We start from the raw sequence: 27,515 nt of genomic DNA on the forward strand, positions 1-27,515 counted from the left end.
AGGAGAGATGATGGTGAAATCGCATGTGCACATCGATGCTCGAGGGCTGTCTGAGATTTTAAGGTGACTGAAGAAAAACACAAACAAATGCAGACTCTCCAACATGCAAACATTTGTGACGCATCACGCATGTGTTTCTTATGCTTTGCTCACACTCATGCAATGCTCTATTTACTTAATGACCTGTTTCCACTGAGTGGTATGGTACAGTACGAAATGATACAGTTTAGCATGCTTTTATGGCCATTTCCATTGTCAAAGGTACCTAAAAGCGAATGGTACTGTACCACTTTTTGGGTACCCTTTCTACTATTAACTATTGTCTTCACCTTTTGGACTTTTATTAACTCAGAATGACAGAATAACTTTCTAACAAGAGGTTACATGTGCTGGAAAAGATTAAAGATACAAATAGGAGGTTACTGTGGGCTATATGTTGTTTTTGAACCCAAGTAAGGACTAAATGTATACTGTATGTAGTTTTTCTGTGATTGGTAACATATCAGAGACTGTTAGGGTCTGTTTGTGTTCATATTTGTTTCATTTATAACGTAATTGTAATTTCTAATTGCAGATGTTACAGTAGGCTATTTTTTACCATCAATCTGTAGTTATAATCAAATCATGTTCATAGAAAGATTAGTCCTGAACATTTTTACACAAGTATGTATGTGTATAAAGCATCTGTTTTGTGAGAAGCGCTTCTTATGTCATTTGTGAACGACCTGTAACGTATAACTTTACTTTGACATTTCCTTGAGCGAGAATGACATCGACTGAAACTTTCTATCGTACATCACACCCACCAAAAGAGTACCATTGGTGACCCCCACCAACCCGTACTGTACTGTACCACTCAGTGGAAATGAGCCAATAGATGTGAGAGATAGAAGCAATAGAGTGAGTAGTTCAATGAACTAATTGTAATAGTGTAATAACGTACATAAAAAGGTTGCTAAGTAAAATAAATAATAAATGACAATACTAAAGTTTGGTATTAATATGATTTCTAATGATATGAGGGAAAATGCACATTTATTTAGCAACAAATGAGCTATAAAATTTGCAGATTTGAGTCCCGGTCCCGACAGGAATTATAGGTAGGGGCTAGGGCTGGGCGATTCATGGAAAAGTAAATGGCAATTGACATTAAGAACCTATAATTGATCTAATTTTTTCAGGTAAATTTTTTCAATTACTTTCCCCACCATGTGTGAAGTCATGTGACCCTGCTCTGTTGAGGCTGATTTAAACTTCTGCGTCGAACACACGGGTGTGGTCCGGTGCAGCCTTTGCACGCAACACTACATGTCGCACATTTGCACTATGAAGCAGATTGAAAAAGCCGCACCAGAGATGCCTAGAGACGGCATATTTGCCATTACATTAAAGTTATTATTTACTTTAAAATATCTGTTTAAAATGTTAAAAATGTTTAAAATATTATTTACAGCATATACAAAAGTTATTTTATTTATAAGAAATACTGCTTATTTTATACTTTTAATATAAAAAAACATTAAAAATAATAAATTTTGTTTAAAAAAGTGCAAGTTATTTATTTAAGACTGCTTGTTTTAGGCAATGTGTGTTTTAATTTAGTTTTTTTAACATTAGTAGTAGACAGTGTGTGTTTTCTTTAATTGTTTTAAAATCAATTAATGCACCCTTCATTCAAAAATCTCTCACTTGTAATATGTGAGAATATTTACTGTACAAAGCTTGTCATCAAACTATGAAGGCAAACTAAAAAAATAAAATAAAACAAAAAATAATTGTTCATTAATTGCAATAGAGTTAAAATGTTCAATTAATCAAGATTTTGATTTTAGGCCAAGTGTGCCCTAGTGTAGGGAGTGAATAACCCTCCACACTCCTCCACCCACAATACCACAGCTGAGTCCCTTGAGCAAAGCACCAAACTCCCAACTGCTAAATGCTGTGAAATTTATTACATGAATGCACACAACATTGATTATAGCTAGGGATGGGCAGTATTTATGATACAAGTATTTCAAACTAATTTTGTAAAAAAGTACTTTTAAACAAAATCCTTTAATTTCTTATATTTTATGTATTTTTTAAATACTGTAATTACTTTGTAAGGAGTCTACATGATGACATTATCAAAATGTAGCCTCAGATCGATGCTTTCTCAATTATTTGCCTATAGGCTTGAGATCAGAGTAAAAATTGATTAAGGTGGTGCTTAATGCTTGGAGTATGGATGGAAGTTATGAACACATCACAAAAATAACTGACAAATGGAATGGGTATATTTGAGTGCAACAAGTCAAGGCAAGTCTTTGCTTAAGAAATGAGATGGAATAAAGCTCAGTCCTTAATAACAGGATATGGAGCGTTCAGAACATAATTATTCTCAGTATCAGTGCTGCAGGTGAAAATGCAGATGAACTTTAGAATAATTAAACACTTAAAGATTGTGTACTGATGTTTACTAAAAGGGTAAACTGAGACTCTTCCAGTTAAAGGAGTAAACTGCACATATGATATCAGTTTTGGATGAATTGCTGATGTAGATGCCAAGAAAATTGGACAAACAACTGAAAAATAAGTCATACAGTGGCTGACTTCAACTTGCCTAGAGAAAAGCTGTTATCAAACATAGTTTACTTCACTAATTTAGTTTAATGGTGAAGGGATTGACCCAATATGCCTATTGACAGAAGGTTTGTGAAGAGATGTTATGCATGTAAAAGTATTTTGTAATATTTTTAAAATACAAAGCACACTATTTTATTTTGATACTTGTTGTGGCGGCTGTATTATTTGTAGTTTATTTTAATACATGTAAAATCGAGGTATTTGGAATCTTATTTTAAAATACATTTCAATGTATTTATGCGCATGACTGCTTATAGTAAAAACTGTTTCTTAAGTAGCAAATCTGCAATGATAATGGCTGTGAAAAATCTACAATAAATAGCATTTTTAAATACAGCAGAAATGAAAAAATGTCAAATTTTATTAGTGTTAATATTTTAATTATTACCCGCATTAATCAAATCTACATTGTTTCAGGACATTAACCCATAGTGTATAGACAGATACTTGCCATTAGACAAAAGCCAGAGACATTCATAAGAGTGCTTGTGTAGAATGAACAGTCCAAATCAATGAGTCTGATCAAAGGACATGGAGAAATCAATAATCTATAACAAACCCTGAGAACCAGTGAGATGCACATAGCTCAAGGGTAGAGAGACTGAAATGCCCTCAGGGAAGCTCCACGTTTGACTACTAAGAGCAGAAAGCAAGCGGGGAAAACCTCGAATCATGAGCATCGAATAATGATCATCAGAAACAGTGTAGTAAATTACCTTCTATCAAAAGACAAGCGAGAATAAAAGGAAAACTGAAGAAAAGCACAGGTCACGGACACTAGAACCTTAAAGTCTATGTCTTTTTTTTTCTTTTTCATTCTTTTAGAACCTGTTTTAACACATTTTAATATGTTTTTTATCTGTTTTTAATCACTTATTCTTTGTTTTTATTTATTGTTGTTTATGTAAAGCACTTTGAATTGCCACTGTGTATGAAATGTGATATATAAATAGACTTGCCTTGCCTTGCCTATTCATACACAATTTGAAGACTAGTAAAATGTTTTGGCAAAATAACAATGTAAAATATATGTTAATATTTGCAGATTATGAAGGTTTTTTTTCAACTGCGATAACATATCAATCAAAATAAAATAAAATATTTAATTAGACAAGTTTTGGTTGTGTGTTTGGAAGCATTGTTGACAGGGGTTGAGTACTTGTAAGTGTTTTTTAAATACTACAGCAATGTTAATTAATATATTTTATATTATACACTACTTGACAAATGTCTTGTCATCAATCCCAGTTGTAAGAGCAACAAATAATACCTTGACTTCTAGGTAGATTTTTCAAATGAATCATCTGTTGAACTTCATCCCAATAATCACAAATACTGCAGAAGACCTACTAGAACCCGCAAGGACCCAAGATTCTCACAAGAATCAGTCAAGTTTTGTAAAGGAAAAATCATGGTTTGGGGTTATATTCAGTTTGGTGGCATGCAAGAGATCTGCAGAGTGGATGGCAACATCAACAGTAGGAGGTATCAAAACATTTGTGTTGCCCATTACATTACAAACCCTAGGAGAGGGCAAATTTCTTTAGCAGGATATCGCTCCTTCTCATACTTCAGCCTCTACATTAAAGTTCCTGAAAGTAAATAAGGTAAAGGTGCTCCAGAATTGGCCAGCCCAGTCACCAGACATGAACATTACTAAGCATATCTGGCATAAGATGAAGGAGGAGACATTGAAGATGAATCCAAAGAATCTTGATAAACTCTGGGAGTCCTGCAAGAACACTTTCTTTGCCATTCCAGATGACTTTATTAATAAGTTAGTAGAGTCATTGCAGATGGATGCAGTTCTTATGAGCTCATGGGAGTCAAACACAATATTAATTATTTTTCCACTGCACCATGACTTTATCTTCTATACTGTTCATTATTTCTGTAAAGTTACAAGACTTTAGTCTCAGCAAAGTTAGAACTTACTGTCGTAATTAAATCATTCAAAATCAAGGCATGATCATATTTTATTTTGGTAAAATAAGTGTAATCTAGAGGCCTTTGCCTTTCATATAAGCCACTTACAATACCGAATGATCAACTAGAAGTCAAGTTATTATTTGTTGTTCCTGAAACTTGGATGGACGACAAGACTTTTGTCGGGTAGTGTAGTATTTTTATATTCTTTTCTAGATGCTGATGCTGTTTGTATTATAAAATCTTAATTAATTCTACATTTTTTAAATTCAAGCCTTCGATGTAATGCTTAATTTAGAGTTTTCATTTTAGTAATGGTTTATACATTTATAAATAAATTGAATTATAACTATATATCAATTAATTTAATACTTTTCCTTGTTAAAAACAACACAGGCTAAATAACATCAGATTTCAGACCACAAGACTACAGAGACTACACCTCTATTGAATGGCAGAGCGTTAAGCATAAGAGACCGGGTATTGTGGGAAATGTAAAGCCTGTAGTTCTCTGCTCTCAATGTCAAAAGAGGAGAGCGCCTGTGTCACACCACTGGGGCAACATTACAGTCAGAGTAAATCAGATAATGACTAAAGCTCGGTATAATGCGGGTCACAGACATCAATGAGATGAAGAAAGAGCGATCGGGGACAGAGAAAAGAGAGGGAGACTGAAGCAGCAGCAGCACTTTAATTAAAACGCCAAAAGCAAGGGGGAAAAGGCCAACACTTACGTCCTCATAGATGTCAAAAAAAGTGGCCACAACAGCCCTGGGGATTGCACTGAGGTCCGACTGCTCCCAATGCACACGAAACATGCGTTCAGCCTCCTGACAGCTCGCGTCGTTACAAGCCACGTTCTCTAGCAGGAACGCCTGCTGCTGTGAACTGTGGACAGAGAAGAAGAAAAAACAGAGAAACGACTGTTAATGTTGATCTGTGGAACACAATGCTAAAAAGTGTGCAAAGACACCGTGGCATGTTGAATTTAACCCTTGCTAATTAAGTTTGCAAGCATATAGCAAACCACTGAACTCTGACCAATTAAAGAGCATGCCTGAGCACTAAACACTTCTTCAATTACAATATTATCTGCATACATGCACACACACACACACACACACACACACACACGCACACACACACACACACACACACACACACACACACACACACACACTGTGTAATAAAGTAGAGGAGCACAGAACACGATGAATCAGTGAGACTGGAGAAATAGGCTGAAACTTGCGCACTGAACTTTCGATCCCTAAATAAAAAAGGCAATTAAGCAGAACCTATTCCTCCCCATAATTCTGTGCTGAGTGTGGGGGAGGTGGATCTGGGAGACAGCAGTGAATTATGAAATGAGATGCTTTTCTGCATTGCTCAACAACCCATCTGTCTGTTCTATGCTTTATTCAGGACTCCTTTTCCCTGCCTCTATTCCGCTGCCTTTTCTCCCCGTAGTCCGATACTTAGCATGTGACACTTCTCAGAACGACACCAATTTCAACATGAGTGTGCGTGAGGCTAAATATAGAAACGGTATGAAGGTGTTCCTTCAGTTTCTTCCTTCTGTTGTTTCTCCTTGGTTGTAGAAGAGGGAAATGTGTGGAAAACATACATTTGAAGGTGGAACATTTCCACAAAAACACTCCGGTTGAGCTACATCAAAAGACTGAGGTATAAAAACAATGTTGAACCTTCAAAGTAAGTAGAGCTCTATCGACTGCAGCAAACTGCTGATTACCACAGGCAATAATTGACTTGCCCTTCAGTTTATAAACACAAACAAGATATTTGTTTACAGTATCTATACAAAAAATATATAGTTCAAAAGTTTGGTATGTTTTGCAATAATCTGTTGTGTTCACAAAGTAAGGAAGTTTGTTTTCACCACTGAATAACAGTTACAGTACAAACAATAAAGCCCAATAGATGCATACATTAAAAGGCAAACTAGATGTGAAACTGTTGTGTGTTGACTAAAGGGATTTTACATATCTTAACCTGTAAGACCTCTTTTAGTCTGTTTTCTCAGTTAAGGGAACCAAATTGTGGAACGATTCACCTGTTAGCCTAAAATTAGAAAGCAATCTAAATGTTTTTAGTAGTGTACTTAAAAAGTGGTTAAAAACAAAACAGCAGTGTTTACACAAATAGTTTACTATACATTTGTTGATCATGTCGCCTTATAGCAATTTTATGTAAAGAATTATAATGTTTATGTGTTTATATTGTGTTTTAATGTTTATAATAGTGGATATGTATCTGTTTTATTTCCATTTTAGGTCAGGCCTCCTGTGGACAGGTGTTGAGAATTGGCAAGTCTGCTAAAACACTTAAACAAATGCATTCGGTTGTCCAGTGTAATGTCCATGTCAAAATAATAATAATCAAAAAATAATAATAATGGATAAAAAATGTGACGTGTTTAGCGCAATTTGTTGCTATTTTCAAACCAGCGCAACCCAAATTTTTAGGTTTTGTGCCACGTTGTTTAAATAGCAAATCCATTTGCACCACTATGTGGACTCATGGGTCTGTCTATCTAAAAAGGAGGTGTGTTAAGGTGCATTGTTGGCACGTTGCTATTTTGAGGAACTGAAATAGATTGTGTAGTTGCCAACTGAAAGCTGGTCTAAAATCCAGCGAAGAGTGTGTTAGTTATTTGCCTATGCAGATCCAAAACGTGACACATTGCTTAATACACACAGAATGTACAGCAACACACACATATCTTTACAAATGAAAAAAATCAAAGTATCAAAATGTTACAAAAAATATACATATATTAAAATATAATAAATATAAAAACTCCTGCCTTCATGCCTTCTTAGTGTCATGGGCATTTCCAGTTTAATCATGACAATTTGCGTTTGTATAATGTTATTCTTAGTAGTATTATTATTTTTTATATGGGTATTTTTATTTGTTTTAATAAAAACAAGTTTAGATTTGTCCAACTGTGGGGTTTTGGAGATGTATGCATCACCATATGGGGCATAGGAATAGGACGTGAGTTTGGATATAACTCAGTTTTTTGACCACATTTCGTTATTATTGTTCATTTATTCGTTTGCTGGAAATTAGAACTGAATTTAGAAATAGTTTTGAAACAAATCCTTACCATCCTTAAAACAGTAAAACTGGATTCAGACACGCTCTTAATGCTTAATGCTCTTAATGCACTTTAGACTTTGCGCCTAGATCGTTAAAAGAGAGCCCCAAGAATGACTGACCAGAGACAACAAATCTGATGGACCCACTACAACAACTACACTACTGGGTTTTAACATGTTCTATGACTGCAAATAATATGATTAATGCTTTTAAGTCATATTCAAAGTTGAACCATGGAAATGCATTTCCTCAGTCTAGTTGTCCGGGATGGCCTGGCAGAAAATGAGACTTTTTTTGCGGATTATGTTGGTCAGTCTGGAGCTTGGTCTACTAATCTGTGCATTTCACAGCCAAAGCCTCTGTGCACCTTTGCTGGCCACCCATCAATGCAGGCTGATTTGCGGGGGGGCTTTTGCCAAAGTCAGCCAGCCAGGCAGACTTTGTCCCCTCACAGGATTAACTGACACCACACATACTGCAGTCTAAGAACAGCTGGTTTACTGGAGCCTTTGCTGGTTTAACTGGCTGCCACACATGGAAAGAAAAAGTTTTGTCTTTGTATTTTAGCTGTCATCCCTGCCAAAGTTAAGACGGGAAGTTGAAACACTAGAACATTGGTAAGAAACTCTTGCTGTATTCCAATTCTCTTACAAATACTATTCCCTAAAAGTTTGTACTCTTTTTGTGAAAAAACAAAGAAGGGAAGGCAAGGTTCGAGACATGCTACTTCATTATTAACAGACTGGTCTGTTGCTAAGTTACGTACAGTGTCAATCATCTTGTCACATACTCCATATTTCTTTCTAATTAATATCCAACCATATTGGAAATGAAGTAGAACAATAATCTGGGATTCACAGGATTTTCATTCTGAGAAATCTCTTTATGTTTACATAATTTTGTGTTAAAAAGTTAATGACCAAATGCGTCTACATATAAAGTTCACAATGAGGTCACAGACAAAAATCATGGCAGAAAACATGAAAATAAAAGTCAAAAGATTGAATATACATCAAGAATTACTAGGGGTGTAACAATATTGTAAATACCGTCACACCGCAATAGTAATTTTTTTCAATATTACCGTAGGCGCATGACTCAATAAATCTATATTTCTGAGAAATGTTTGCTTAGGCGAATGAAGCGAACGGGAGGTAGCGGGAACTACAATTCCTATCAGCCAAGGCGTGGCCATCATCCTTTGCAGTCTGTTGTCACTAAAGATCCAGTAATGCGGAAATGGAGTGTGTTGCTAGTAGAGGGGAAGAAAAAGAGCTGGAAATGATCGAATCTAAAGCGGGTTTTAAATCGGATGTGTGGAAGCATTTTGGTTTCTTTCTAAAAAGATACGAAAAAGGAGAAAAGGTGACAGACAAAGAAAAAAAAAAACAATATGCAGGCACTGCTAGACTGTGGTGAAATATAAGTCGGGGAATACGACTAAAAACAGTCATGGGGACAGCAGAACACAGCACACTTGTTAGATTAATGCAGACATTGACTTGTACCGCAAAGAGACCTCTATCTCACTCATGGCTTGACCTCTCAAGTGGTGGAAAGACAATGCACAACGTTACCCACTGCAGTCAACATTGGCTAAATCATATCTCTCTGTCCCAGAAACCTCAGTCCCAAATGAGAGGGTTTATTTTCTGTTGCAGGGGACATGCCCAGAGATCCCAGCTTTTACCAGATTATATTTATATGATAATTTTCCTTTAAACCCATCTCTATCTGAGTGAGTGAGTGATTAAATGTTGAATGTGATGAGTTTTCAACAATACTAAATTGAAACTTTGTTTTATTATATGGTTTAATAGTTTTTTGTTATTAAAATTAAAAAATTGAAGTTCCTGTTTCGAAACTTACAGATAGGGGGGAGGGGGGCTGTCTTTCTGTTTTTGCATGTCAATGTTTTTACATCTCAATGTTAATGAGTATGCATCCAATGTGTGTGTGGTGTGCTGTGTGCAATATTACCTGATAGAATAATCACAGATCTGCACTTCAAATTTCTATTAAAAAAGTTGACCGACTGGGTAACTCAAATCAATACTCATTTAAAAACTTTATTTTGGGACAAAGTTACGCCTTTAAAAAAATAAATAAAAAAATAAAAATATTTAGGATGAACAGTATGTGAACTGGGGCTAGGAAGTTTGTGTGAAGCAAAGTGGTATCGTATTTTAGGTAATGTATACAGTAGTGATGCGCGGATGTCGGTTACAGCAACGGGTGCAGCGGATGATCCGCGGGTCAGGTAATTAAAAAATACATTATGATTAATTGCCGGTCGGTTGCGGGTGGATGTAGTGGCAGGACATGGCAGTGGACCAGCTAAAAAGCAGAGTGGACTTCGCAGAATGGGAAGATGAGACGCCCAAAAATAATGGATGAAGTGCAAGAGTAGCCTAATGTTCAAAGTTTCAGTTAGAGAAGTCATCAGAGGAAAATCTGCTATCGTTCTAGAAGCAAGATTGCTTATTTCCACGACTGCAGCGTCTTGGGAATTTTGTTCATTCCTAAAACAAGCGATGCGAGCAAATGCTCATTCAGTGCAGCTGGCCGTGTTTTGAAGGCGAGGCGGAATCACCCAAATCCAGGCAGAGTGGGTGCTATTCTGTTTTTGCAGAGTGCAAAGAAAAAGGGCAAGTAAACATAACATAGCTACCATTTAGGGTGAAGTCGCACTCTCTTTGTTATCTTGTTCCTGTATCTGAAAAATCTAAAATGTCTTATTTTTACTTTATCTATTTGAAAATGAAGAAAATGTTATCCAAAGAAAAATTTTGTTTTTATAAATGAATGTTTATTTAAAAACGTTTATGATTAACGTATTATTTTATAATCATAGATGAGCAGATTATAGCTAAATGAATCTGCATTTAATATCCACGGTGACCTATCATCATGCCTAAAACAAAGAATTTAATTATTAAAGCGACGATCAGGTGCGGATACATATATCAGATAAAACTGTGGGTGGATGTGTGGGTGGATGATAAGTATAAAGCCGTGGATTCGGGTTTCATTTCCGCTGATCCGCGCATCTCTAGTATACAGTGTTCAGCATAAATGCGGACACCCTCTTCAAAACATTTTTCAGTCAATAATTTCAGATGCATTTACACAAAACAGTTTTAGGAATAGAAAAATAACACAATTAAGTTTTTGTAAAGAAAAATAAAAATTACAAAATGTAACCAAATTTTTTTACTTTTTATATTTCTCTTAATTTTTCTTGTGTATCAAAGTTTTATTTAATATTTTCCACCAACTTATTAATTTGGATGTATTAATGTTTGCATTAGTTCCAGTTTGGGCTTTGGTACTGATTAATCTAATGTATATTTTTTTATAACATCCTATAGAAAATATTAATGAAAATGTTTATTTAATTTATGCTAAGCACTGTACATGTACACATCTGGACACTGGATATTCAATGTCATCTCGCAATTTCCGTTCTCTCAATCCTCACTAGGGCAGTGTTGAGCGGTGGCTTGTTGTGCCAAGCGCACACTCATGAGCAAACACACATTCCTCGCTTAATTGGGAGCTTTGGACCCAACACCACGGCAAACCCAGCAGGGAAGAGCAGGCCAGAGGCATGCCCACAGGCTGACCTCTCCCTCCGCCTCTGTCAACCACCCTCTGTTTTTTCTTTCTTTCTACAGCAAAGGAGGGATTTGACTGTGCCGTTTCCTGACCGCTGTGCAGATTCGGCATCAAAACAGGAGTTTTCTGAAAATGTCAGTTATCCAGAACACAAACGGTGGGAGAGAGTGAAAGACAGGCGTGTTGAGAGGGACGGCAGGCGGCAGGTCTGGAGATTCTCTGAGGGGTAAGATGACAGAAGCAGAGAGATCTCGTCCCCCCAGGCATCTCTTCAATATCGGTCCACCCACTCATCCTGAGGCTTCTGTCTCGCTCTCTCTGTTGCCATATGTGTTGGTCTGCTTCTTTTTCAATTTGCTCTCAAGGGCAAAAACAAAGCAGTCTGAAGGGTGGATGGCGTTTCAATCATCCGCTACCTCGGCTCTCTCTCTCTAGAAATAGTATGCTCTTGAATAAGGAAAAAAATGGCTGAACGCAGTGACAGACATGCAGAAAACACTGTAGGAGGTTATGAAGTCATTCATAACTTCAATCAGTCTTGCTTGTAATTCAGAATTTTATTTAAGCAAAGATATCACACGTTATACAGAGTTAGCTTAGAATGTAAGGAAGAGTATGAAAATTAATTAACCCATAAAGAAATGGCATACTTTTAAACTAGATTTAAACTATTTTGAATGTAAATTTTTAAATGCTTTTTTAAAGAGCGGATGAAAAAATACAGAACAACATATGGAAAGACAGACAGAATAGAACAATTATAGAATGGGTTAGACAGACAGACAAAAGAAAGAACAACAAAATTAATGAAACGATGGAAACAAAATATAAAATGATAAAATGCCAGACATATACAGACAGTTTGAAGCTCTTACCATAGCTAACGCTGACGCGCAACTCTCAAAAATTATAACTACACTCTGTGTACTCTGTGATTCGTCGGCTTGGTACCGGTGACGATCGCGGGCGGTGCTGAAAGTCACAAGCCTTATGAAAGCAAGTGTTTACAAATGTCAAGTCCAGTGAAGGAGCTCGACACAGAAGTATAAATCAGCCTTTATTACAGTGGAACCAGTTTAAGTACTTTATAGCACCAGTATTGGTTCTTTAGAACAGGGGTTCCCAAACTTTTCAGCCTGTGACCCCCAAAATAACAATGTCAGTGACTCGAGACTTCTTGACTTCTTGACTCTGATTTCTTGACGTGGTTATAAATATATAAACCTTGCAAACAACGGTGCACACGTAGCAATAGGAACAAGTCTATTTGTTGTTTAATTTTAGAGAACCCCACCTGGATACTATTCTACATGTTCAGTTGTGGCCTTTATTTTTAATGTACATGAGTGCCGTAAAGGTGACAGAGAGTTTAACCTGTTGCTATAAAATCAATGTGCTGCATCTGATGTTATTGCTATGTCTTTATTTTATCGTAATCCCCCCAGGGGTCGCACTTAAACCAAAAGGTTAATGGCTTTTTATTTGCATGTTGTTTTTTAATGTTTGCTATTACCCTGTTAACAATGTTACAATTAACTACTTGTTTGTTCTTCAGATACAATATGGTAATTCTAACAGTTAAAAAAAAATGTTTTTTTTTTTTAATTGGCAATCGACCCTCATTGTCCTGTGAGCCCCCCTTGGGGTGCCGACCCTTACTTTGGGAACCACTGCTTTAGATGTTCTTTGGGGTGGTTAAGGTGCTACATAGTAAACAGGTGCCATGTATCATTTAAAATGGTCCCGCTATAATTACAAGTCAAGCAGTGTTCCTGTAACACTATTTTATTTAGAGAGTAGTTAAGCCTCATTCACATTAGCAGTGACTTTGTAGCTGCCTGTTGCCCTGGGTGGTGATCTGCTGCAAATGCAGGTCTGAGCACGGAGAATACAACCTCTGCAGGAGCTGAGAGAGGATCACGTGAGCTCTTCTGGTGCTTTTATTGGCTGTCGCTCAAGAAAGTTGGAGATGGAGGTCGCTCAAGAAAGTTGGAGATGGAGGTCTCTAGAAGTCACTCACTCTGCTTTGATATCAACAGTTGATTGTTGCTTTGCAGCTGCTAGTTGCTGTAAATGTGAATGAGACTTTACTTTCCCCCCACTCAGTATGTACATAACAATATATAGAACAATAGATAGAACAGACGAATAGGTAGAATTATAGAACAATAGAAAAAAACAACAAAATAAATAGTATAACAGAATGATAATATAGAATAGCCCCTTTCACACATGCGGAACATTCAGACGCATTCACATTCGTGCTGTTTAAGAAAATAAAAGCCTTTGAATATTTTTTTTCCAGACACATTTAGCTGCTAGTTGTTAGTCAAATAATGTTTCTATGTTCCTATTTAATGCCAACTGTGGAAAAAATTATCAACTAAATGATTTTGATAAACCACTGTTAGTTTACCTTTAAGCTCTGCTTCAGTTGCTTGACGTGTGTGCACGTGAAGGACTGCTCTGGTGAGCGAAAGCATATTATGTACATCTCGACATGCAAAAATGTTCCTCCGTATGTTTTGATTGAAGTTGTTCACAATACTTATCCATCCACAGAATTTGTAATGTAGTCAAATGCGTAAACAATTAGCTGCGGTTAAAATTTGTTGCGTCAAATTTTACTGGCATTTTCGAATAAATGTGTGAAAGGTCTTTTCCGGAACGTCCTTGCTAGTGTGAGGAGCTTTTTAAAATTTACCAGTAAAGTCATTCCAGAAATTTTCTGGATATTTACCAGTAGGGGATAAAAACAAGTACCCAAAACAAAAGATAGAACAACAGAGGCAATGAAAGACAGAATTAGAAATATAAAGTAAGACAGACAGACAGATACACAGAAAGATAGATAGATTGACACAGAAAGACTTTTATTGAGTATGTCTTCCCAATTTGGCTGATGTAAATTTCTTTCAAATTGAATCCCTTCTATCTAAAAGCAAAAAAATAAAATAAATCATTGCTTAAAGGGTTGACAGGCCTTTAAACTTTAATCGCGTCTGCATTTCCAGATGCCATTTTATCTTGAAAGTAAATGGGAACGCAATCCACGATGGATCTGATGCTCCTTCAAGAGTGAAAAATATTGACACGTACTGTATTGACATTTATCTTCCATCTTCGTGAAATGAAGATGCCTTTCTATTCTTAGTGGAACTGCAGCTAATCCTGACTGACAACGAGACAAGTATTTCAAAACGCATGCTCATGAGATGGACAGCCATTGCCTAGCAACAGAGGCCTGTGCAGCTGCAATAGCTATAGATTTGAGCTTAAGCCCAAACCGAGCTCAACCAGGGCAAATAACTCAATGTACAAATAATTCAGCATTGGAATACATGGTAAATAATGATAGTGCTGCCTATGTGAGGACAAAATATCCAGGTCTCGTGTACTGGAGGTGGGAGCAGCAGTCAGTGTGAACATTACTACCGCAGTAAAGCACACATCCATTTACCTCAAGCTGTGGAACATAATAGCAAATGCAATCACGTCCCAGTGCGTGTGTGTCTAGGTCTCGCCCTCCTCATGGGAGTCTTCTATCTCGTCCCTCATAAAACTCAAGCACTTCTATTAAGAGGTAATCCAGACATCATAAAGAAGTGTGCAACTGACGCCATTCAATTATACTAGCATTAGCTCAGCTTAATGGATCTCTCTAATCTCACTCTTCTCGTCCGACACAGCATTCAACAATCCATGGTTGATCACTTCATCCTTTTTCTTTCTATTTCTAGCCCCTCAACACATTGTACATGTAAACTCTACCACAGCAGGTGGTTTTAAGAGGTAATACTGCTCGTTGATTTGTGCAGAGGCTTCCTGTGGCTAAAGACATGTGCTTTTCAGAGTATAATGGCTGGTGACTGTTCTTGTATTCACTTCATACCTAACATAGGTGAGTTGGTCTGTTCAGATAGCAAGGCCTCTACTGAAGTAGCAATTCAAACCTAAAGTCTAATCTGCTCTGTTATTTTAGGAATGTTTTTCAATTTAGAAATTTAGTTGCACTTGGAAGACAAACTTAAGGGATAGTTCAGTCATAAATTCAATCTAAACCTGTATGACTTAAATTCTATGAGCATAAAACATTGGACAGAAAAATGAAAGTAATTACTGTATAATAAAGATAACACAATTCTCATTTTTAAGTAAATAACTCATTCAAAACTGAGTTAATGGGGTCACATGGGTACAACATGTGCCTTAACTCTCTGATGTCCCTATGATGTGTCTGTAAAATATTGAAACAAAATACCTCACAGTAGAGGTCTGCGCAGGACAATTTTTTTAGTCCCGCTCCTGCTAGGTTTTATTCCGCACCCAACTGCTCCCGCCGTATAAACAGCCTTTGTTCACCTACTGTCCTCTTAAAATAATTTTCTACCCGACTTGACCGTTTTTGCTAATATTAGATCTGGTATCCAAAATCTCACATTTAAACTGGGCACTACCAAACGAGAGAGAGATTTTGTAGGCTAAATGTCAGTTTTGTTTGCTTCTTTGTGATGAGACATGAGTGCCACCCTAAACATGAGGTTCCAGTTTTGTGACTGCTAAAAGATAAAACTTTGAGGTATTGTCACATATCGCACATATCGGGAACGCTATATTGTAAGCCCACCCGCTTCCGTTCAAATTACATCAGAGTTACTACAGAGTTACTACTGCTACCACCACCGCCACAAGAAATCTGTCCGGGTCCTGTAGGAATGCAGACCTCTACCTCACAGATCATTAATCATAGCATGCTTTTTCAGAAAGAGCAAACGCTTTACAGCTGGTGTCTTGGTGCAAAACACACACACACACACACACACACACACACACAAAAAAAATCTACAAAAAAAGCAGCATTCTTTAAAAGTCAGTTAAAAAGTGTATTGTGTCTAAAACGCTGTGTAAACATGCGTTGCAGCATTTCCTTGACCTCTCTGAGGAAACACCAAACCCTTGCTGCAGCTCTGATACAAGTTTTGTTTATAGAGACAATTAAAAAAGTGCTGCTGTTTTTGGCTGCTCGCTAATTATCTGAGGCAATTAAGTCTACCATAACTACTGAAATGTGTAATCCATACAAAGTGTGATGATAATTGATTGGTTCTTGTCACATGGTGTGCAGTATGCTTGCAGTAATTTGAAAATTTGATATGTTTATTATTATAATTTATTTCAAGGATTTCCAAGGCCAACAGAATAAGAATATACACAGGAAAGTCATTTATAAGTTCTAAAAAGCAGTGTGCCGATCAGTTCTCATCAGTATTGCTGGACTTAGATTGAGCAGGTTTTAGGTCTAATAATTGTAAAATGGGTCCCCAGAAATTGTAGAATTTTTCAATAGAGTTGGACCCCATAAATCAGAGTTTTCCATTTAAATGTCAGAGGCCAATCCATAATTCAGACACCTACACTGCATGTAGGAGCACCTTGAGAAAGCGAGCATGTCACGTCAAATGTACATCACTGATTATTTTCACGTGGATGCCACGCATCTCCATTTGAAATGCCGAACTTGAGCATGCGAAAGACACATTATGTGAACTGCCCTTAAACTCCTGATAAATGGGTTTCTAAGTACCTGTCAGAATGCAAAAATCATAGGCATTAAACTAAGTTGTCTTTCTCTTTCAGTTACCACTCAAAAGACATAATGTAAGTTGAATTCAAATGTTTTATGATTTTTTTTCTGGTTACAGTTGGAAGAAGCAGTTCCAGCTGCCTCCGACATGCAAGTGATCGACGAGGAGGGAGCTCTAAAATAAAGTCAAATATAGCAGCGCACATTTGAGGATTCAGCTGCTCTGAAACTGACCTCCTAAAGCAGCAAAACGTTTGCTTCTGCGCCTGTGTAGGTTGAACAGCAATCTGCAGAGCAGGTCAGAAGAGAAACAGAGGTGAAGAATTTGGCGAGAGGCACACAGAAGCAGAGAGGTGATTAGAGCAGTTCAGAAACACACAAAGAGAAATAGAGCGAAAGAGAGCATGATAAAGTCTCTCTGGAACTCTGCTAAACCAGAACACACCTGCTAGCCCACAAGATGAGGCATCCACCTGCTGCCTGACTACAGATCAGCACGCACCTCTACACTCCACCTGTGTGCATGAGAGAGCTGCAGTCCACCATCACACATCTCATTACCTGGGTCCTCTGCATCTAAATGCCATGAAAAAGGGTTTTGATGAAGATGTCAGAAGGATGTTGAAAAAATGTGATCCAGCACTTCATAATTGTAACATCTGGATCAAGTCCACTCTAATCACCAGATAAGTGGTCTTGGCAGCTCCTGTGGTGGGTAGAGAAGAGCGACGAGAGGTGGAAAGAGAGAAAAAAGAGGACACAAGCAAAAGCCTGGCTACTGTCTGGTCATGCTGGAGTCACACGTACATGACAAATAGATTTCCAGTGATGCCCTCTGGCTGTTTAGCTGCGCTTTCCTCTGCTGATTCTATTTGAATTGACAAATGAAAGTAAATTTGATTTTCAACGGCATCCTTTACATTAAAATGCATTAGATCTGCAGGACTTAACGAGAGCGGAGATGATGTCTGGCCACATTGATAAGACACAGCAAATTATTCATTCATTCATTCATTCATTCGTTCATTATTGAATTCATTCATTTATTCATTCATTCATTCATTCATTCATTCATTTTCAACCGTTTTTCTACTTCCTCCAGCTCATCCGGGGGCATCCTGAGGCGTTTCCAGGCCAGCCAAGAGACATAGTCCCTTCAGCATGTCCTGGGTCTTCCCCGAGGTCTCCTCCTGGTGGGACATGCCTGAAACACCTCCCTAGGTAGGCATCCAGGAGGCATCTAAAGCAGATGCCTGAGCCACCTCAGCTGACTTCTCTCAATGTGGAGGAGCAGCGGCTCTACTCCGAGCTCCTCCCGAGTGTCAGAGCTCCTCACCCTATCCATAAGAGTGCACCCTGCCACCCTTCGAAGGAAACTAATTTTGCCTGCTTGTATCCGAGATCTTGTCCTTTCAGTCATGACCCAAAGCTCATGACCATAGGTGAGAGTGGAAATGTAGATTGACCAGTAAATCGAGAGCTTTGCCTTTCGGCTCAGCTTCTTCTTTACCACAACAGACCGCTACATTGACCGTATTACTGCTGCCGCTGCTCCTGGGCTAAGGACCTTGGACTTGGAGGTGCTGATTCTTATCCCAGCCACATCACACTCAGTAGCAAACTGCCCCAGTGCATGCTAAAGTTCCATGTTTGATGAAGCCAACAGAACAATACTGTCTGTGAATAACAGAGATGAGATCCTGTGGTTCCTCAACCGGACCCCCTCCAGCCCATGGCTGCACCTTAAAATTCTGTCCATTAAAATAATGAACAGAATTGGCGACAAAAGGCAGCCCTGCCAGAGTCTAACATTAATTGGAAACAAGTTTGACTTATTGCCGGCAATGTGAACTAAACTCCAACTCTGTTCATACAAGGACAAGACAGCCCTTAACAGAGCACCTCTGACCCCATACTCCCGGAGCACCCTTAACCGAATGCCACGAGGTAGACAGTCGAATGCCTTCTCCATGTCCACAAAACACAGGACTGGTCGGGCATACTCCCATGAACCCTCGAGCACACTGGTGAGGGTATAGAGCTGGTCCAGTGGTACAGCCAATTACGATCTCAAAATATATTGATAAAACAAGGCTGAAATTCATCAGTTTTAGGTAATTAGGCATGGGCATGTAAGCCCCAAATATCTCTCCTGTAGATCATCGTATCATTCTTCTTCCCTGACAAGCTCTGGTGGGCATCCCGAGGCTGTTGATGCAGAACGTTAATTAATTTTTGGCGTAAATGGGTAGGGATGAGGAGGGGGTTGAGACTATTAGCCCACAGCTTAGTGGCGGTCCAACTGAGTGGGTCATTTTCCTGATGAGAGAACAACTTTGATCTACAAAGCAAAGTGATGGGAGAGGAAGAGAGAGTTTGTAAAAGAAGAGGAGTGCAAAGGAGCTGGGAAACACCCCGTTAATGACCCTTAAGTGTGATGATGACAGACTGCTGGCCAGTGGAGGAGCTTTGTGTATCCACTGGAACAGGAGTAACCTTTAGCAAACTCAATCATGTATTGTGACAGCCTGAGATGTCTTGCACGAAGAATTGGTAATGTAATTTATTTTCCTTTCTACTAACTCGAATCAGAAACCAATGCATGAATAAAGTAGCTGACAAGTATAAGAAGATATATGCAAACATACTGCGCTAATTTACATCTAATCTACAAATTTATGATTAAATCTATAATCTCCTTTTAACCTAACACCTTAGCTGTTTCATTTTTCCCTCTCATGTGCTGTTGTTTAATGTTTGCATGTCTCTTTCTCCCCTTCTCAGGCACAGATGAAAGTTGATTTAATTACAGCTAACAGCCATTTCATTTCCAGAGGATGGTTAACTGTTTGCCAGGAGCACAGTGGAGCTCTACGCTGCGATCTGTACAGCTTAAAAAAGACTGATGGAGAGAGACTAATAAAACATGAATACAATGAATAAATAATGAAAGAAATGAATGAAAAGGAAAACAAAACGTTTTCATCATTCGGTGCTCTCTTAACTTAAAGAAATAGAAATGTAAGACACTGTAGTTAATGCAACGAGACAGACATTTTCAGACTGTGCGACAACAGGAGGTGATTCACAGGTTACACTGATTAATTTATTTCCATTACATGCAGTTAAAGTTCTAAGCTAGAGCACATTGCAAACCTTTAGGTGAACAATTAATCTGTTTTATTAAGATAGTTTTGTGTTGTCATTCTTAAGTGCGAGTCAGAACATTTGCTTCTGTGTTTATTCTTTCATTCATTAATTCTTTTTTAAGGTGTGTTTTACACAGCGGATGCCCTTTCAGCTGCAACCTATCACTAGGAAAGCTTCTATGTTTAAAAAATCTGTTTAAAACAGTGTGGTCTGTCGGACGTAGCACAGTGCTTATTCAGTAAAGGCACAGCTAAACAGATGTGCTTTTATTGTTGATTTAAATGCGCCTAATGTTGGAGCACATCTGATCATTTCTGGAAGCTGATTCCAGCAGAGGGGGATGCAGTAGCTGAAAGCAGATTCACCCTGTTTTGACTGAACCCTTAACATTTCTAATTTACTTGATCCTAATTTCAGTATATAAACATGCTGAAATAAAAGTCTTAGTAATTTCAGGTTCACGAGGATTTTAAGATGGAATATACTGTAGTTCAGGTCTCAAGGGCACTTTAGAGGAATAGCCTAATGTACAACATCTAAAAAAATACAAATTTGCTATTTATTTAGCTCTGAATGGTACATAGTATCTTAAGGGGCCTTTTCTCTTCTAAAAACGCGAGGTGCACCTTACTGTCTTTTTTGTTGTCAAGAAAAAAAAAAGCTCAGTGTGCTTTCGGAGCAGTCGGGTTCGGGCTAAAACCTGGCAGGAGTGGGATTCAAAATTTAGTCCTGCGCAAATCTCTACTTCGAAGTCTTCTTGAAAAAACAAACACTGCAGGAACCTCAACAGAAACTCTGCTTTCATTTGATTGCAGAATGAATAAGACGCGACTGACGTAATGTGCTTTTCTGCTCAGAATTGACTTTTTTCAACAGTGAGCGCACAGCACTCAATGGCAAAAATTTGAGATGCAGCAAACAGTTAAAACGCAAGGTACATAAGCAGCACAATTTTTAAAAACTTTCATTCAATAAGTATAACTTTATACTTTTAGTTAATAACTTTTTTAGTTAATAACTTTTAGTTAATAAGTATAACTTTATTTTGATGGACAGTTGTCCCTCGATATATCGCAGTTTACCTTTCAGGGCCTCACAGTTTTGTGGATTTTTTGTGCAAATTGACTTAGCTTTTTTGCATTGTGTTCTGCATTATGATTTGGTGTAGACAAATGTCAATAAATCTCCTACATGTTTCCTGTATAGTATAGAAGACATTTAGCTAGCAAATTAACAAAAATCTTTGATGGCTAGCAGTGTAAGTTTCCAAAAGGATGCAAAAACGGTTGTAACTGTCCGCAGCAAAACCATCATAAAGGGGGTCGCACACCTTAAGCGTACATATCTTCAAGCACACCGGATACTTCTGGTGCACAACAGAGCACAATCTAAATAACTTCATTTTAAAGGGCACCTATTTTACCCCTTTTTCAAGATTTAAGACAAGCCTTTTGTGTCTCCAGATTGTGTCTGTAAAGTTTCAGCTCAAAACACACATCTGATTAATTATTATTCTTTTCAGAACATTAGAATTTTCTGCTCTTAACACCATGTAGTTGTTTTTGTGGCCTGTGCTTTTAATGCTAGTTCTTTCCACACACCATTCCCACGTCTGTCAGAGTGTGCCCCAATCTCCATCTTGGTTGCGTCAGATAAACAGCACAGTGACAGATGTGAAGGAAGCAGATCTCACGTAAGGATTGTGAGAAATACTACAGTAATAACTTTCCCAATGACTATTTGATGTATTTGTTGTGGAGTTGCAACGATGAGTCACACAATGTCGTTACAACGTTCACTCAACCACACACAAACACACACACCCATTAATACGCGGCTATCAATCAAATCGGTGGGCGGGGAAACTACACTCTTACATCACATTACAGTGAGCCAAAAATGGGAGGGATTTGGATCCTATTTTAAGATTAGGACATTTACAAAAACAGACTTGTTGTCTTTATATCACTCAAATTTAACTGTGGACACACTATACCTAAACCCAGTTCTGTCCAAACAGCTTACAAAAGATTTTTATCATAGGTGCCCTTTAAATAACATGCAAATGTGCATGTCTGATGTGTATTATTTCTAACTGTCATGTGCGAGGCGCATCTAGCGTGTGACCCCCTTAAGGATGGAGTCTGCTTTAGCTTTGTGGATCAGTGACTGCAAGAAAAAGAACATTACGCTGGAAGGTTTATAAACTTTTGTGGACAGCGATGAATGTTTGCGCCTTACAACAGGTTATGATCGTTGGTTTCATTCTGTAATCCTGGACTTAATTTTCTCAGGAAGGTTGTTCTTTGAGAATGTTTAAACAAGAGAGAAAAGTGTGAAAATGTTAAGGCCTATCTGAGAAAAGTGTATAAAGTGTGTAGTGAAGGGTTTTACAGTCTCAAAACATCTATAATAATTGTAAAAAATAAAGCAGACTACTTCACAGATTTCGCCTTTTGCAGGCTATTTTTAGAAAGTAACTCCCGCAATTAACGACGGACCACTGTATTCTTAATGACACAGTTTAATTTTCAACAGCCTTACTGCAATCTTCAGAGTCACAGGAACACCCAGAAAGCATTTTAATATGCTGACTTGGTGCCTAAGATATATTTCTTATCCTTATCATGTTGAAAAGCTGTCCTGCATGTATTTCAGGAAACTCTGAAGAGACATTATATTTGGTAACAATGAAAATCTGTGACTTTTTATGAATATATTAAAATATTATTGTATCATGAACAGATAGCCACAGATGCTTTTGACAGAGCTTAACTTGCATTTAATGAGCACAGAGAATCCTTCACATCAAGAAGCAAACCAAACATAAGCTGACTCCCCAGAGTAAATGAGAATCACTTGAGCTGACGTGAATATGACCATCAGAAAATATCCTAAGATGTGCTTCAGAGAACAACATTGTGTCCAGATGTTTTATCAGGCTAAGCGTCATCTTCGGATCACTCTCACACTGCTGTCTTAATAATCTCACCCTCAGTTTTGAGGTCAAAGCCTCTCGCATTTGAGGCATCAGCAACAGTTAATCTCAGCATCAGTGCAGAGCACTTGAGTAGAAAATGATTACACAACTTCTTAACACGGCTGAATCAGAGCGACATGATCACGCCGCCGCTAATGAAGAGATCTGAAGAAAAGAGAAAAGCTTTGGGTTCATGGCAAAGCTGAAGGATTCTGAACTGCGCGTTCATACTCAGACGATTGTGTATTATTTACACGGGCAGAAGTGAACAGGAAAAATCAATGCGAGGAGAGCTGTGTGAAGATGAACAAAGTGAGTCCTCTTCTCAGACCTCTTCAAGTGATTTTATTGGTGAGTCAGAGGGCTGATGACCAAGCTCTTCTGCCGCTCTTCATTTCATCTGAAGCGGAACGAGCACCTGGAAGGACACCAGAGCCCAATTGGAATGGAAGTGAGTGTGTAGGAGATGAGCCAGGTATTTGACATGTAATCTGCTGATAAAGAAAAGACTGAAGAGTGTGCTTGCTTAGAGAGAGAACTAGAGAAGGGATGGTTGAGAACAGCTGTCTAAGTGAATCAGACCAAGGGCAAATTCAACAGGCAAACAGCAGAGAAAAAAACAAAGATGGAGAAGGACACACAGGAGAAGCAGCAGAGTATGTGGAAAAAATTATGACAGGAAAGACAATGAACACTTTGTTCTCTTGAGAGCGCTGCAGTCGTGCCTAGACGCACTGCAAAAATCCATAGTGAACACGTGTAAATTGTGTGAGAACATGTCAGCAGAATCATCTCTGTGTGCATAGCAAAGCCTCTTTGACACAAGTGTGCTCATTCTGATATCTTATCATTGCCTCCAGGCAGCTACGTGAATTGGGAAAAGACTCAAAATGAATGGAAAAAAAACACCTTAAATCTACAGAAGTGCTGCTTTAATAAATCATTTTAATAACACAACTCAATTCATGTCACATTACTGACAAGCAGTTTGTTTGGAAGAGCATTCCGGGTATAATAAGTGTGTTTTCACACAGGTGGTTTGATTCATCTGGTCCAGAGCAAGGACAACAAATTATACATTCTAACATTTTTTTTTTCAACATCACATTAATTGGTCTGGTCTAAAGAGGCTGAAGGTGACACGGTGACTGAAGCCCTGGTTTATACTCGACGTGTCCACTAGTTTGCTTGAATGCGCACAACGAATGTGACGTCATTGCTGTGCTTGAGGAGGTTCGCTTGGAGTGAAAATTTTTTGAGACTCGAGCGAACAGTTCGCTTGCCGCCGTATTTCATTTGAGTTGAATAATAAATCATTTCAATGAGAATTTGTCTGAAACAGGCACGACTGTACATACATCTTTATGATCCATCCATGGATGATCATATGAATAACCAGATGGATAAAAATTATTGGCTAGAAATTCCAAAAGTAGTGGGAAAGGAGGAAAGTTTTTGTTAAACTTTTTTGAAAAACCTGAGGGAAAAGTTTGTTAAAGCACAAAATGTTTTTTTTAATCACAGAAATATGTTTTTGCACCATTTATTTTGAATTTAAAATAACTTAATAGTTACAAAACTATATTCAAGAAACAAATTATTTATTTGATAACTGAAAAATAATATTTGAACCGATCAGTTTACAACATACTGATGACCTGCTTTTTTGGACTTTATTGGTGATAATGGTTTATTCTTTCTATAATAAAAAATATATTTGTAGAGCAACCCATGTTCTATTGTCATTAATTTTTGAATAAACTTTAATAGGTAAAACTGTCAGAGATATGAACAAAAGCAAGTGATGCATCAAAGTTTGATTAAAAAAAACTTCTTGGAATCTTTAAAATCATAAAATAATTAGTAAAAATAATTAGTTAAAAAATCTTGGATGAAATTAATTATATGACATAGTCCTGGAAACTTACCACTTCTATAATTATCTGTCTGATCGTACGGAGAGTTTCTTTCACATCCTATCATTTTAAAGAATATCACAACAACGAACACATCAAGTATAAAAGCCTTGTCCATTTTGTGAGGTGCGCGCTCATTAAGCGGAGGTGCGCGATGTTGCGCAAGGCGGAAGTATAAATCAGGCTTCAGTGTTTAGCATTGTCGCCTCATGGCAAGAAGGTCGCTGCTCGAGTCCCAGCTGGGTCAGTTGGCATTTGTGTGTGAAGTTTGCATGCTCTTCCCGTGTTGACGTCGGTTTCCTTCGAGAAAACCCGAACCCACACGAACCGGCCAGGTCCCGTCGGATTCGGTTGGATTCTGGTTCGATTTCTATCATTTTAGACGGGGTCAGGTCAGCCTGGCTTGGCTTTCGCAGTAGGTAAATGAATAGTCATGTGATGCATTTCGATTAGCGCGAGAAAGTACTAATCAAATCGTTTGTTACAACATTAAAATGCATCCCTGCAAAGGTGAAACAAAAGATGACGGAGAAGTTAAAAAGAGCAAATTTTGACTGCGGTCAAGCCAGTAACCAGTTCACAAACAATCCTACCCAAAACTTGCAAAATTAGCCAGATCAGATCTATGCATCTCGGCCTGTAGCAGCAGCAGTGAAAGGGTGTTCGCTGCGGCTGGACGCACTATCCTGAGCACAGGACTGTGCTAAAGCCTGTGGATTCAATAATGTTTCTCCACAAAAACACGTAGCCTAATCTTGGTTAGTAAAGGTTTTTTAAATTATAAATAAATATTAATTGTACCATAAAATCATAATGTAGCCAGAGTATACAGGCTAATGTTGGCATTAGGCTATTCTTTTATTATTCAGCTTCACCGTCGCCTTAAGGCCAAATCGTGAAGAGAAGTGATGAAACAAATCCCACAAATATTGCCAAATACCCGTAATAATTTTGAATTTATTTTAATTTAATTTGCTAAGAAAGACTTATTTTATTGATGTGTTGGCCAATTTAAAAGCCAAGTGCACCCAGGTCTATTTAGAGAGCTGAAATGTTACCATGTTACAAAGGACTTATTTTATTTCTTTGTTATTTTATTTCGAATTCTGTCGGGCTCGGGCCTCATCAGGCCTAATTTTTATGGCCCCATTACAGATCTAGGACAGACCCTAAATTATCCATTCCATCAATATGAATTGTTTGTTTATTGTAGTCAAGATTAGCATTTGGAGATACTTTTGTGTATTTGACATTTAAATAAAGGTAGAGTATGCAGTTCTGAATGCAGAAGCGTAGTGCCATATATTACAGTCATTTTAGCACGGCAGCTCAAGGCTAGCAGTCTCAGACTGTGGTTCAGGTGATACATCAAGCACATCCCATTCATTATTTCCCCATTTATGCATGTTTTTTTATTGCTCTAATGTGTCAAAAACAGCCCAGTGCCATAATATAAATAGTCATATGGGCCGGTCTTACTCTAGAGGACAATTCAATCTAATTCAAGAGCAACACTTTTTGCTAATTACTTTCTTTTGTTCAATAATAGCATTTACTGTAGTTAAACGAAATCTATCTATCTATCTATCTATCTATCTATCTATCTATCTATCTATCTATCTATCTATCTATCTATCTATCTATCTATCTATCTATCTATCTAATATATATATATATATATATATATATATATATATATATATATATATAATTAATGCATTTCTAGTTTAAAAAGAGAACTCCAGATCCAACAGAACTTATGATTTATTACCATACAGCCAAAACTATGTTTGGTAGAACTATTAGGTCTGATGATTAATTTTACTGCATTATTCAGGAATAAATACAACAATTTAATCAAATCAAGTACTTTGAACGTTTTAAGTACAACACACAGTCTAACAACATAGTTCAGTATTATTGCATCTAATTATTAATTATTATTTGGTTTAGTAAAACACAAATATATAATGTTCAAAAGTAATTATACATATATTTGAAACATAATTTTGAAAATACTGCCATCTCTGATAGTTGGTTGGATAAGTCAAGAAGTTAAAAAAGAAACAAAGGAAGAAGAAAAAAAGAAACTATGAAAGAAAGCAATAAAAAAGAAAGAAAGAAAGAACAAATGAAAGAAGGAAAGAAAGAAAGAAAAAAAGAAAGAAAAAAAAGAAAGAAAGAAGAAAAGAAAGAAAGAAAAAAATAGAAAGAAAGAAAGAAAGATAATGATAGCTAGACTTGATGCTTTCAGAAGTTTCAATTTGCCTCAGCTACTGAAAAACATCAAAGCACTCTTTCTTCAAGGTTTTTTTTTTACATTTTTAAATTAATTTTATTACTCTGTTTATTAGTCTTTTAAGCAATGAAACAACTCCTGAATGAAGTAATATTTGCTCTCATGCCAAACATTTTAAACAGAAAAATACAAAAAAAAACCTAATTATGTATTCAATGGTATTGGCTTTTTAAGAAAATTGATAAAGAAACTTCACTGATAATAATACTGACTTCTGACATTTTATAGTAACAGCTTTGTGGCAAAAATCTGACAATTAATTTGCCTTTTTGATATCTCTGTTATTAATGCTGC

The 27,515-nt window shown here is 37.4% G+C and overlaps 1 protein-coding gene across 11 annotated transcripts in view; it reads right to left on the bottom strand.

The window, feature by feature from the left end:
- The window catches only part of itfg1 (integrin alpha FG-GAP repeat containing 1), a 250,996-nt gene that overhangs the window by 79,731 nt on the left and 143,750 nt on the right, over positions 1-27,515 (bottom strand). For 10 of the 11 annotated variants that reach the window (XR_015496042.1, XR_015496043.1, XR_015496044.1 and 7 more), the window contains exon 11: positions 5,286-5,439. The exons of the other annotated variant lie outside the window; for it this stretch is intronic. Coding sequence is in view for 1 of the 10 variants with exons in the window: in XM_087261654.1 (XP_087117780.1) it covers positions 5,286-5,439 (154 nt within the window). In the remaining 9 variants the exon portion in view is untranslated. The remainder of the gene's footprint in view (positions 1-5,285; positions 5,440-27,515) is intronic. 11 annotated transcript variants of the gene reach the window in all.

This window comes from Danio rerio, chromosome 7 (genome assembly GCF_052040795.2).
Source record: "Danio rerio strain M-AB ecotype USA chromosome 7, GRCz13ab, whole genome shotgun sequence".
Classification (NCBI taxonomy): domain Eukaryota; kingdom Metazoa; phylum Chordata; class Actinopteri; order Cypriniformes; family Danionidae; genus Danio; species Danio rerio.